General features: G+C 47.1%; 1 protein-coding gene across 2 annotated transcripts in view; it reads right to left on the bottom strand.

The window, feature by feature from the left end:
* The window catches only part of PPP3CC (protein phosphatase 3 catalytic subunit gamma), a 45947-nt gene extending 43540 nt beyond the window's left edge, over nucleotides 1-2407 (bottom strand). The window contains exon 1 of one of the 2 annotated variants that reach the window (XM_040414773.1): nucleotides 1918-2407. In XM_040414773.1, the coding sequence (XP_040270707.1) occupies nucleotides 1918-1972 (55 nt within the window). In that variant the 5' untranslated portion in view covers nucleotides 1973-2407. Of the gene's footprint in view, nucleotides 1-1764; nucleotides 1818-1917 lie in introns of those variants that run through there. The other variant, XM_040414774.1, reaches the window with a different exon arrangement.
* Nucleotides 2408-13938: the final 11531 nt, after the last annotated feature.

Here is a 13938-nt window from a genome sequence, read left to right as displayed (position 1 = left end):
AGTAATTAAAAAAAAAAAGCAAAAGGTAGGTAAATGAAAACTGTCATGTGGTAGTCCACTATTAGGAATGACCCAGTAGGTTGTCCTGAAGATCTAAAATGTGCTAGACTCAACAGATGTGAATGGTCTTGGGATAGTAGCTAGGAAAGGCCATGCTGTGAATAGTGAGGAATGACCATGGGTGAATAGTCAGGACCTGACCTGACATGAGCTGAATTCAACCAATAGGTTATGAATACCAAGCTGGAAACTGCTAGGAAGACCTATGGGTGACTAATTAGGACCAACAATAAGGGAACAGTCAAAGATATAAGTATAGGCCATGCTGTAAACTTCAAGGAACAACCATGGGTCAGTACTAAAGGCCAAGCAAGAGCTAAACTGATCACCTGTGGGTTAGTAGGCAAGAAAGGTCATGTAAAGTGATAGGAACGACCATGGGTGACCAGTCCAAGACCAACCATGGGCTAAACAAAACAGAAAGGTTTGTAGATAAAAAGTTACCACTCTGCAAAAATCTAGGAACAACCATGGGTGACTACCAAGGACCAGACATGGGTCAGTTAGCAGGACAGGCTATGCTGTGAAAAGCTAGTGATGACCATGGGTGACAAAACCAGAACCAAACATGAGAAAGAACACAACAATATGGAACTACTAGACATAGTATCTACATTCGAGAGAAGGTTACACGCAGTGATACATAGTTGCAAATAGTTTTGAGGTGGTTCTCACAATGGCCAGAAGGTTAGTAGCAGTAGGAAAAACTAATGGGGAATACCTAGGGTGATCACAAAGGTCGTCGAGTCATGAGAAACAGTTATTTGGAGTCATCAGGGGTCAGTAAAGTCTGTTGAGGCATCTGCAATCCTAAGGAAGGATGTCTAAGGATGGACAAGAGGGGTCAACCTGCAACTCAAGTCTGGCTCAAGTTGACCAAAGACCCCAAACCCGATGGACATCCACATAATTTCCAACCACTAGATGTCCATCTTCTGAAATTATGTGACCAGAGCCTTGATGCATCTGCAGAATGAAAGTGTTCCAACCGCAACTAGAGATAACCTGACCACAAGATGGACCTTCATCAATCTATGGGGGGGAAACCTGTTCAATTTCTCTGCAGCGCCACCACAGGGTAAGTGGAACATTACACAGTTCTCATTGAATTGATGGACTGTCTAGGTAATGCATGGACAGGTCAAGTCCTCCAGATTGATGGACGCTCTTTGTAGCCACCCTGGCTGATAGGTTTGGGTCCGGAACAAGGGCCCCTCAGCGATATTAACTCAATAATGGGTTTGTAAATGGAGATTAGCGCCACTCAACATCTTAACAAGGTGGTTACAACGGGTATGAGCATCCATGAATAGTCGGACTGGTCAGCTTTGGTGGGATATATGGGGAAGGGGGGTGCCATGGTCAGTGGGGTCCCATCGTGGTCAGTCGGGTGGTGGTACCTCGGACAGGACGCTCAGTGCTGGACGGCTTGTTCGCAGCCCTTGGGTATGAGCGTCCATGAATGATCGGACTGGTCAGCTTTGGTGGGATATATGGGGAAGGGGGTGCCATGGTCATCGGGGTCACATCATGGTCAGTCGGGTGGTGGTACCTCGGACAGGACGCTCAGTACTGGACAGCTTGTTCGGTGCTCATGGGTATGAGCGTCCATGAATAGTCGGACTGGTCAGCTCTGGTGGGATATATGGGGAAGGGGGTGCCATGGTCATCGGGGTCACATCGTGGTCAGTCGGGGGGTGGTACCTCGGACAGGACGCTCGGTGCTGGACAGCTTGTTCGGTGCTCATGGGTATGAGCGTCCATGAATAGTCGGACTGGTCAGCTCTGGTGGGATATATGGGGAAGGGTGGTGCCATGGTCAGTGGGGTCACGTTGCGGTCAGTCTGGTGGTGGTACCTCGGACAGGACGCTCGGTGCTGGACAGCTTGTTCGGAGCCCGTGGTGCTGACATGGTGGGACGTCTCTTCTGGTGGCCGGGCAGGTGTCACTCTCGCCGTCTGTCACTTGCTCGCCATGTCCTGGCCTCACCACAGAACCTTATCCCCTGAGGTCTCTGGCTGTCTCTATAAGCAGGCCCCTGTCACAGACTCCTGGATATAAGCTCTCTTCACATTGCTTTCATCCCAGGCCTGTCTCTTCTCAGCTGATAATCTCCCCCCCACCCCCCTCTCTCTCTCTCTATGTCATCCTCGGACTCCCTCTCTTGTAATTCTCCCGTCTTACTCCCCGGCTGTCTCTCTCTACCTGCTACACCCAGATAAGCCTAGTCTACAACACAGCGCTCTCTTCCTTGCTGTCTCTCCCCCCACCGGCTGTCTCAGATGTCTCTATCTCGGGCGCGTACCCCCCGCCCACCTGCCGGTGTCGGGACCGCGCCCGCAGGAAACGCCGCCCCCCCCCCCCCCCCCCCATATGCGTCACATGACTGGAAACTACGTTTCCCACAATGCATCTCCTGCGGGGGTCTGAAAGAAAAAAAAAAAAAAAAAAAAAAAAAAAAAAAAAAGGGCCGGGAAACACGTGACCTGAGGAAATAACGCGCCCAGATAGAAGAAGAAAAAAAAACAACTATCGGACAAGGAGCCGTTATGTGTGCTAACCAATCAGATCACTTCTTTCATTTATTAACCTAGCTTCATCTCCTAAACTGCTCTGGAAAAATGAAAGCTGAGCTCTGATTGGTTGCTATGGACAACAGACTCTTCCATGGGGCCCTATGTGACTATTCGGCAACATTTGGTGCACAGAGGTCTAGACACAGTTGTGTACATGCAATTAAAAAAATTACTAATTTATTTATACAGCACCTATGTAGAGCTAGGTGTTGCCATGGTTACAGACTACTTACTTAAAGCGGTTATCCCATCTTAGACAATGGGGGCATATCGCTAGGATATGCCCCCATTGTCTGATAGGTGCGGGACTCACCTCTGGGACCCGCACCTACAAGGAGAACGGAGCGGAGACAGTTAAGGAGAGCGCACTGTGCATGCGCAGCCGCCCTCCATTCATTCTGTCAAAGAGGGACACTTATGAGTTATTGTTTGAAAGATCTACTTTTCCTGAATATTTATATACTTTGATAGTTTTTTTTTTTTACACAATAGTGCAAAAATTATTTGAATATAACAATCTTTTAATTCCATATTGCATCAAATAATGAAATAATATGCAAGGAACCAGGGAAAACATTCTGGATCAATATTGTGAATGTAATATTGCAAATCTATCCCTCTGTTAAAGGGAATATTAAAGGGGTTGTCCAGGTTCAGAGCTGAACCCGGACATCCCTCCATTTTCACCCCGGCAGCCCCCCTGACTTAAAGGAAACCTGTCACCAGGATTTAGTGCACAGAGCTGGGGACATGGGTTGCTAGATGGCCACTAGCACATCTGCAATACCCAGTCCCCATAGCTCTCTGCGCTTTTATTGCGTTAAAAAACTGTTTTGATCACTATGCAAATGACCTGATATGAGTCCTGTGTCCGGAGATGAGTCCAGCGGAAAGGAGCCCAACACCGCCCCGCGTCCTCCGAATCTCCTCCTTGCTGGCTGACGTCACAGAGCTGGAGCGCCGAAATCTTGCGCATCGCGAGCTAGCGCATGCGTAGTTCGTTCCCTGTGCTGATGCCAGTACAGGGAATGAACATGATGCCGACACTGTGCAGGCGCTAGCTCGCGCATCGCGAGATTTCGGCGCTCCAGCTCTGTGACGTCAGCCAGCAAGGAGGAGATTCGGAGGACGCGGGGCGGTGCTGGGCTCCTTTCCGCTGGACTCCTCTCCGGACACAGGACACATATCAGGTCATTTGCATATGGATCAAAACTGTTTTTTAACGCAATAAAAGCACAGAGAGCTATGGGGACTGGGTATTGCAGATGTGCTAGCGGCCATCTAGCAGCCCATGTCCCCAGCTCTATGCACAAAATCATGGTGACAGGTTCCCTTTAAGTATCGAAGCAGTTCATGCTCCGATGCTCTCCTTTGCCCTGCGCCAAATCGCGCAGGGCAAAGGCATTTTTAGGAGTTCCGGTGACGTACTGGGGCTCTCCATGGGGCTGACAGGAACCCCGGTGACGTCATCGGCACTGAGGGGCGGGATTTAGCTCTGCCCTAGCCAGTAAAACGGCTAGGGCAGCACTATAGCCCGCCCCTCAGAGCCAGTGACGTCACCGAACACACTGCAGGGCGGAAGTTACTGCCCGGCAGTGTGTTATTGAAAACAAAAAAGCCCGTGCTCTGCGCGATTTAGCGCAGGGCACGGGAGCGCATCGGAGCATGAGATGCTCCGATGCTAGCCTCAGGGGTTCTGTCTGGGTGAAAAAAAAAGGGTATGTCCGGGTTCAGCTCTGAACCCGGACAACCCCTTTAATTAATAATATTTTGGTTACTATCGATAATTAATATTCCTAAATAGGCGTGAGGTGTCTATTGATGACTCCGCCTATTTATCCTAAAAATACTAACTAACTAGTTACCTAACTATCTTGTTGCATTTACACTTTTTCCCTGAACTACGTGCGTTCACTATGTTATATACTACGGCGCCTACCAAAAATACTATACACTAATGGACAAACTAATCCGCCAGGAGTCAGTGTCACTCAAGTCCCAATGGGGGCTAGAGAGACACGGAGTCACAGACAGGGATTGGCACTATTCATGAATTCCAATAAAGTGGTATCCCAAACAAAATGGATTATTTTGTAACATGTATTAATGGATCGCCTGCAAAGTTCCTCCAGTCTTCACCAAACGTGACCATTTGGTTTGTCCATTAGTTATACACTATATTATATCATGTAATGCTCCGATGCAGTCTATCCGTGACTCCCCCCGCTTAGGGAGGGAATCGGGATTACATCATTGTGATACCCTGATGCCCATACCTAGTGCGGTGGGATTTTGACATGGAGCGGACATGCTGACAGGTCTGGACAGTGAGGTATATACGGTCTGACACTCCGTGATGCCCCGCTGATACAGACATTCCGGCACGGAGACTGGTGGTTACCCGCCAATCTTCTGTCTGTGGATCGGCTTTTGTCTGCTGAAAACTGCGGAGCTTTGGACACTTTTAGTGTGTCTTTGCAATTCTGTATGGGGAACTTGCCGGTGTTCTGCCAAATCTCTATACCTTGCCAAAAGTCTATACCGGAAGTGACGCGGCCGCACCGGCCAAGGAATCAGCTGGAGGAGGGTGTGCGCGGCACTGCGCAAGCGCACATCCTCCGGCTTAGCAAAGAATTATTGCAGCGCCGCGATAGAAGTACTTCGTACACCACGCGTGCGCACTTAGGGGTATAGAGATTTTGCAGCGCAAAATGTTTCATCAGATCTCCCTACCCCTGAGTGCGCAGGCGCCCACAAATCATCAGTTGCAGTTCAGCTCTACTATGTGGTGAGCTCGGTATCCAGCACTCAGCTCTGCGGTAAGGATGAACTGCAACTGATGATTTGTGGGCGCCTGCGCACTCAGGGGTAGGGAGATCTGATGAAACATTTTGCGCTGCAAAATCTCTATACCCCTAAGTGCGCACGCGTGGTGTACGAAGTACTTCTATCGCGGCGCTGCAATAATTATTTGCTAAGCCGGTGGATGTGCGCTTGCGCAGCGGACACCCTCCTCCAGCTGATTCCTTGGCGGACGCGTCACTTCCGGTATAGACTTTTGGCAAGGTATAGAGATTTGGCAGAACACCGGCCTGTATGGGCATGAGCATATGCCCTGCTAGAAAGTTAGATAACGGCCATCTTTATTGTGGTTCCCATATTCTCCTATAGTACTACGTGTCTCGCGAGAGCACATGGAGCAGCGCATGCGCAGACCGCCCTTCCGGACGCCAGCAGACTCCACTATGTCTCCATGACTTAACGTGACTCATCCAAAGTTTTTTAAGGTTTTAATCAACTTGTGACTGTTATGCGCTGTGTACACTTTATACGTTGATTGGTAATCATGTATGTTTATTGATTTTTCCACTGTACGGATCACGTTATGCACTTTATATGACGATGTTCACAATCAATTTAGATATAATCATGATGATAGATGAATTGTACTTTTAATATTGCTATATTCTTGATGCACTTGCACTTTATTACTTAAAGGGACTCTGTCACCACTTTCTAACCCCCCCTTTTAAAAGTATTGTTATCTCCATGGCGCCCCTGTGATTACAAAGCTGTTGTTAGAAGATAAATTCGCCGTCTCCTTTTGATAAAAAGAGCTTTTATCTAACCTGTCAATCTTCTTGATAAGGTGCCCAGGGCGTTTCTGTTGGTCTCAAGCTGCCGCCCGCCGCCGCCGCTGTTGGTGCCCAGCTCCTCCCCTGATGCTTTCAGCGCCGCCTGAATATAATGAAATACGCCTCCGGCTCTCGCTCAGTGCCCCCTCCTTTTAAAAGATCCCGCGCGTGTGCACAGGCCCTGATTGTAAATGTCCGCACGGGCGCATCAGGCACAGGCCTGTGCGCACGCGCGGGATCTTTTAAAAGGAGGGGGCACTGAGCGAGAGCCGGAGGCGTATTTCATTATATTCAGGCGGCGCTGAAAGCATCAGGGGAGGAGCTGGGCACCAACAGCGGCGGGCGGCAGCTTGAGACCAACAGAAACGCCCTGGGCACCTTATCAAGAAGATTGACAGGTTAGATAAAAGCTCTTTTTATCAAAAGGAGACGGCGAATTTATCTTCTAACAACACCTTTGTAATCACAGGGGCGCCATGGAGATAACAATACTTTTAAAAGGGGGGGTTAGAAAGTGGTGACAGAGTCCCTTTAATCATTGATTTGTGATTATGAAATTGTTTGCACTATTTATGAATGCCACTCTGCACATGTAAGGCCTCTTTCACACTTGGGTTGTCCGGATCCGGCGTGTACTCCATTTGCCGGAAATGCCCGCCGGATCCGTAACACCGCAAGTGAACTGAAAGCATTTGAAGACGGATCCGTCTTCAAAATGCGGTCAGTGTTACTATGGCAGCCAGGACGCTATTAAAGTCCTGGCTGCCATAGTAGTAGTGGGGAGCGGGGGAGCAGTATACTTACAGTCCGTGCGGCTCCCGGGGCGCTCCAGAATGATGTCAGGGCGCCCCATGCGCATGGATGACGTGATCCATGTGACACGTCATCCATGCACGTGGGGCGCCCTGACGTCACTCTGAAGCGCCCCGGGAGCCGCACGGACGGTAAGTATACTGCTCCCCCGCTCCCCACTACACTTTACCATGGCAAACAGGACTTTAGCGTCTTTGCAGCCATGGTAACCATTCAGAAAAAGCTAAAAGTCGGATCCGGTAATGCGCCGAAACGACGTTTAGCTTAAGGCCGGATCCGGATTAATGCCTTTCAATGGGCAAGTGTTCAGGGTTTTTGACCGGAGCAAAAAGCGCAGCATGCTGCGGTATTTTCTCCGGCCAAAAAACGTTCCGTTCCGGAACTGAAGACATCCTGATGCATCCTGAACGGATTTCTCTCCATTCAGAATGCATTAGAATAATCCTGATCAGGATTCTTCCGGCATAGAGCCCCGACGACGGAACTCTATGCCGGAAGACAAGAACGCAAGTGTGAAAGAGCCCTTATTCAGCTTGACAAAGGCTCCAATGAGAGAGCTGAAACGTTGCAGCTAGATGGGGGAATAAACCATCCACTTTTTTTCACTAATCTGGAGTGATGCCTTTTTTCTTCTATATGTACTTGGGACCTTGGTCACAGGCCCCTATAAGGACTTGCACCCGCGTTTAATGTGTGCTGCTTTTTTTCTTTTCTTCTCTATAACAATAACTATATATATTTATATCAATGGACATATAAATATATATACACTGATGGTCGCAAACAGTAATATATATATTTTAAAAACACTACAATACACCTAAACTATGCTACGCACAGTACAATATTCTAATATTCCACCCCAAACTCTGTCTAAAACATAAACCCACATACACCCGTTATTTAGCAGCCCAACCTCCTGGCTCTATACACTGTCCCTATGGGCACTGCAAGGGTTAACACATGCAGGCCAGGGGTAAATCCGGGGTGATGGTGGCACTGCAAGGGTTAATGCAGGCCACAGATACACAGGGCTAAAGGCTGCTGCAGGGGTACAGCAGGGGTTAATGCTGAGGCTCCATCAGGGAATATAAGGGTAGATGATTTATTGGTGGCTAGTGGACTATATGTATTGCAGGAGTTGATTGGTGGTTCAGGGTTATGCAGGGGCAGAGGTGGTGATACTTAGCCAGCTTGGTTGTAGAGGATGATTCTCGCTCCCATGCTCGTTGTCCAGGGCATGATCCTCTCTTCACAATCGGGCTGCACGGCTCAACTTCTGAGCGCAGTGCCGTCAGACTATTTAAATCCGGCGGCGCTCGCTCCTGAGCGCCCGCAGACAAGGACACGTGGGCTGGTGCAGCAATATGACGTCACCGCACCAGCCCGCACGTCCTGGCGCGTGCTTCCAGGGACCGCGCATCTCCTGGAGGTACGTGGAAATACCTCCGGAGATGTTATGAAAAGGGCAGGGGATCATTATTGATCCCCTGTCTTTTGAAGTGGCCGCACCTAGCCAGCCATCTAGGCGGCATCTCTCTTCTGCAGGCTCGCTGGTATGTGCCTGCAGGGAGATTAGGCTGGGAAGGGGGCACCCTGTGACTAGGGGGGGGGGGGGGGGGGGGGTATTGGCCACATTTAGGTATATATATATATATATATATATACACACACACACACACACACACACACACATACAGTCAGGTCCATAAATATTGGGACATGGACACAATTCTAACATTTTTGGCTCTATACACCACCACAATGGATTTGAAATGAAACGAACAAGATGTGCTTTACCTGCAGACTGTCAGCTTTAATTTGAGGGTATTTACATCAAAATCAGGTGAACGGTGCAGGAATTACAACAGTTTGCTTATGTGCCTCCCACTTGTTAATGGGACAATTGTCTTCTCAGCTGTCCCATGGCCAGGTGTGTGTTATTCCCTCATTATCTCAATTACAATAAGCAGATAAAAGGTCCAGAGTAAATTTCCAGTGTGCTATTTGCATTTGGAATCTGTTGCCGTCAACACTCAAGATGAGATCCAAAGAGCTGTCACTATCAGTGAAGCAAGCCATCATTAGGCTGAAAAAACAAAACAAACCCATCAGAGAGATCGCAAAAACATTAGGCGTGGCCAAAACAACTGTTTGGAACGTTCTTAAAAAGAAGGAACGCACCGGCGAGTTCAGCAACACCAAAAGACCCGGAAGACCACGGAAAACAACTGTGGTGGATGACCGAAGAATTCTTTCCCTGGTGAAGAAAACACCCTTCACAACAGTTGGCCAGATCAAGACCACTCTCCAGGAGGTAGGTGTATGTGTGTCAAAGTCAACAATCAAGAGAAGACTTCACCAGAGTGAATACAGAGGGTTCACCACAAGATGGAAACCATTAGTGAGCCTCAAAAACAGGAAGGCCAGATTAGAGTTTGCCAAACGACATCTAAAAAAGCCTTCACAGTTCTGGAACAACATCCTATGGACAGATGAGACCAAGATCAACTTGTACCAGAGTGATGGGAAGAGAAGAGTATGGAGAAGGAAAGGAACTGCTCATGATCCTGAGCATACCTCCTCATCAGTAAAGCGTGGTGGTGGTAGCGTCATGGCGTGGGCATGTATGGCTGCCAATGGAACTGGTTCTCTTGTATTTATTGATGATGTGACTGCTGACAAAAGCAGCAGGATGAATTCCGAAGTGTTTCGGGCAATATTATCAGCTCATATTCAGCCAAATGCTTCAGAACTCATTGGACGGCGCTTCACAGTGCAGATGGACAATGACCCAAAGCATACTGCAAAAGCAACCAAAGAGTTTTTTAAAGGGTTTCTACCACTTCGTTTTCACATAATTAGCTTTCAGACACTAGCGATCTCGCGCATGCGCCGTGCGCATCTGTCTTCGGCGCATGCGCAGAGAATGTCTGACCGCTTTCTGCACAGACATCTCCACTGCGCCTGTTCCTCGGAGCACTATGACGTCATCGGCGCAGGCGCAGTGGAGATGTCTGAGCAGGGAGCGGTCAGACATTCAGTGCGCATGCGGCGAAGAAAGACGCGCACAGCGCATGCACGAGAATTCGTCCACTGGCTCACAGGGAGGATCGCATTCCGGAGGAGATGGGCAGGCTGGAGGGACGCGCTGGGCGGCGGCATTTTGTGAAGGTAGACCGAGCCTCTAGGTGCTAATGACGCCCCCATAGCACCTAGAGGCTCATTAACATATTAATATAAGTTCGTTTTTTAGCGAAACGGCTGCCCATAAAGCTCTTATATTAGGATTGTTTGGTAGAGCAGACACTAGCGGATCGCTAGTGTCTGAAAGCTAATTATGTGAAAACGAAGTGGTAGAAACCCTTTAAGGGAAAGAAGTGGAATGTTATACAATGGCCAAGTCAATTACCTGACCTGAATCCAATTGAGCATGCATTTCACTTGCTGAAGACAAAACTGAAGGGAAAATGCCCCAAGAACAAGCAGGAACTGAAGACAGTTGCAGTAGAGGCCTGGCAGAGCATCACCAGGGATGAAACCCAGCGTCTGGTGATGTCTATGCGTTCCAGACTTCAGGCTGTAATTGACTGCAAAGGATTTGCAACCAAGTATTAAAAAGTGAAAGTTTGATTTATGATTATTATTCTGTCCCATTACTTTTGGTTCCTTAACAAGTGGGAGGCACATATGCAAACTGTTGTAATTCCTACACCGTTCACCTGATTTGGATGTAAATACCTCAAATTAAAGCTGACAGTCTGCAGGTAAAGCCTGTCTTGTTTGTTTCATTTCAAATCCATTGTGGTGGTGTATAGAGCCAAAAATGTTAGAATTGTGTCAATGTCCCAATATTTATGGACCTGACTGTATATACAGTTGCAAGAAAAAGTATGTGAACCCTTTGGAATGATATGGATTTCTGCACAAATTGGTCATAAAATGTGATCTGATCTACATCTAAGTCACAACCATAGACAATCACAGTCTGCTTAAACAAATAACACACAAAGAATTAAATGTTACAGTGTTTTTATTGAACACACCATGTAAACATTCACAGTGTAGGTGGAAAAGGTATGTGAACCCTTGGATTTAATACCTGGTTGAACCTCCTTTGGCAGCAATAACTTCAACCAAACGTTTCCTGTAGTTGCAGATCAGACGTGCACAACGGTCAGGAGTAATTCTTGACCATTCCTCTTTACAGAACTGTTTCAGTCCAGCAATATTCTTGGGATGTCTGGTGTGAATCACTTTCTTGAGGTCATGCCACAGCATCTCAGTCGGGTTGAGGTCAGGACTCTGACTGAGCCACTCCAGAAGGCGTATTTTCTTCTGTTTAAGCCATTCTGTTGTTGATTTACTTCTATGCTTTGGGTCGTTGTCCTGTTGCAACACCCATCTTCTGTTGAGCTTCAGCTGGTGGACAGATGGCCTTAAGTTCTCCTGCAAAATGTCTTGATAAACTTGGGAATTCATTTTTCCTTCGATGATAGCAATCCGTCCAGGCCCTGACGCAGCAAAGCAGCCCCAAACCATGATGCCCCCACCACCATACATCACAGTTGGGATGAGGTTTTGATGTTGGTGTGCTGTGCCTCTTTTTCTCCACACATAGTGTTGTGTGTTTCTTCCAAACAACTCCACTTTGGTTTCATCCGTCCACAGAATATTTTGCCAGGAATGCTGTGGAACATCCAGGTGCTCTTGTGCAAACTGTAAACGTGCAGAAATGTATTTTTTGGACAGCGGTGGCTTCCTCTGTGGTATCCTCCCATGAAATCCATTATTTTTTTTAGTGTTTTACGTATCGTAGATTCACTAACAGGGATGTTAGCATATACCAGAGACTTTTGTAAGTCTTTAGCTGACTCTCTAGGATTCTTCTTCACCTCATTGAGCAGTCTGCACTGTGCTCTTGCAGTCATCTTTACAGGACGGCCACTCCTAGGGAGAGTAGCAGCAGTGCTGAACTTTCTCCATTTATAGACAATTTGTCTTACCGTGGACTGATGAACAGCAAGGCTTTCGGAGATACTTTTAGAATCCTTTCCAGCTTTATGCAAGTCAACAATTCTTAAATCGTAGGTATTCTGAGAGCTCTTTTGTGCGAGGCATCATTCACATCAGGCAATGCTTCTTGTGAAAAGCAAACCCAGAACTGGTGTGTGTTTTTTTATAGGGCAGGGCAGCTGTAACCAACACCTCCAATCTCATCTCATTGATTGGACTCCAGTTGGCTGACACCTCACTCCAATTAGCTCTTGAAGAGGTCATTAGTCTAGGGGTTCACATACTTTTTCCACTTGCACTGTGAATGTTTACATGGTGTGTTCAATAAAAACATGGTAACATTTAATTCTTTGTGTGTTATTAGTTTAAGCAGACTGTGATTGTCTATGGTTGTGACTTAGATGAAGATCAGATCACATTTTATGACCAATTTGTGCAGAAATCCATATCATTCCAAAGGGTTCACATACTTTTTCTTGGTGTGTATGTATATATAGCAACTTACACATATAAAACCTGGGGAATATAGTGTATATATACACAACCTGGCATTTCCCTCTACAGGGGGCATATTATATATCACACATATACATATACATATACACACATACACACACACACACACAACCTGGGGATGCAGATCTATAACCACAAATATATACTGGCCACACAGGGCCTAATATATTTTATATATTTATTTATATTTAAATCGCACCCTTAGATCAAAAAGAGGGACGTTTAAGGAGCAAAGGGGGACTTAGGTCAAAAAGAGAGACACTTGGGAGGTATGAGTCCCGGAAATAAAAAACTAAAAAGTGGTCCCATGCTATAAGCAGGTCGAAACTGACAGAAGCCGGACCAACACAAATACCACAGCGCAGCACAATATACTGCCTGCAGAACCAAATACCACAGTGCAGCACAATATACTGCCTGCAGAACCAGATACCACAGCGCAGCACAATATACTGCCCCAGCAGAACCAAATACCACAGTGCAACACAATATACTACCCCAGCAGAACCAAATACCACAGTGCAGCACAATATACTGCCCCAGCAGAACCAAATACCACAGTGCAACACAATATACTGCCCCAGCAGACCCAAATACCACAGTGCAGCACAATGTACTGCCCCAGCAGAACCAAATACCACAGTGCAGCACAATATACTGCCCCAGCAGAACCAAATACCACAGTGCAGCACAATATACTGCCCCCAGCAGAACCAAATACCACAGTGCAGCACAATATACTGCCCCCAGCAGAACCAAATACCACAGTGCAGCACAATATACCGCCCCAGCAGAACCAAATACCACCGGTCAGGTGCATAAGTATATCATGCTCCTACATTAATTAATGCTGAGAGCATCAGATCTTTATGTACCTGGATGGCGACCATGAGGACGGTTTGGGTGGCCGATCAGGAAATTTCCCTGTAGGGTCTATGGCCAGTCCACCCATGGCCTAGACACACAATCCTGGCTCATAATATTGGGTAAAGCTCGAACTGCTCATAAAGCAATTGTGCCAAAGCCAATAATCCACTACGCTTAGCTCGACTATTTTGGTTTTTACATCTTAATAAAATGGGCTGTAGCATAAGGTGTGACAACCTGCATCAAAATTGACACAAAATTTGGGGCAAAGTAAGCAATAAATCAGTGGTTGGCATAAGGTTAACTAGATAGAAGACATTCAAGCAGGTGCCCTTTAAAACAAAGATGCACCATCGCTATGAACAAGAACCCAGCAGAGTTCGAGACTCATGGGACGTATCACATATTTTATGGAATTGAGATTTTTTTTTCAAGGCGCTGGTCTAATATGTTTT

The sequence above is a fragment of the Bufo bufo genome, chromosome 1 (genome assembly GCF_905171765.1).
Source record: "Bufo bufo chromosome 1, aBufBuf1.1, whole genome shotgun sequence".
In the NCBI taxonomy this organism is placed as follows: Eukaryota; Metazoa; Chordata; class Amphibia; order Anura; family Bufonidae; genus Bufo; species Bufo bufo.
The sequence above is the reverse complement of the archived record's forward strand: the minus strand, read 5'-3'. Positions and strand labels throughout refer to the sequence as shown.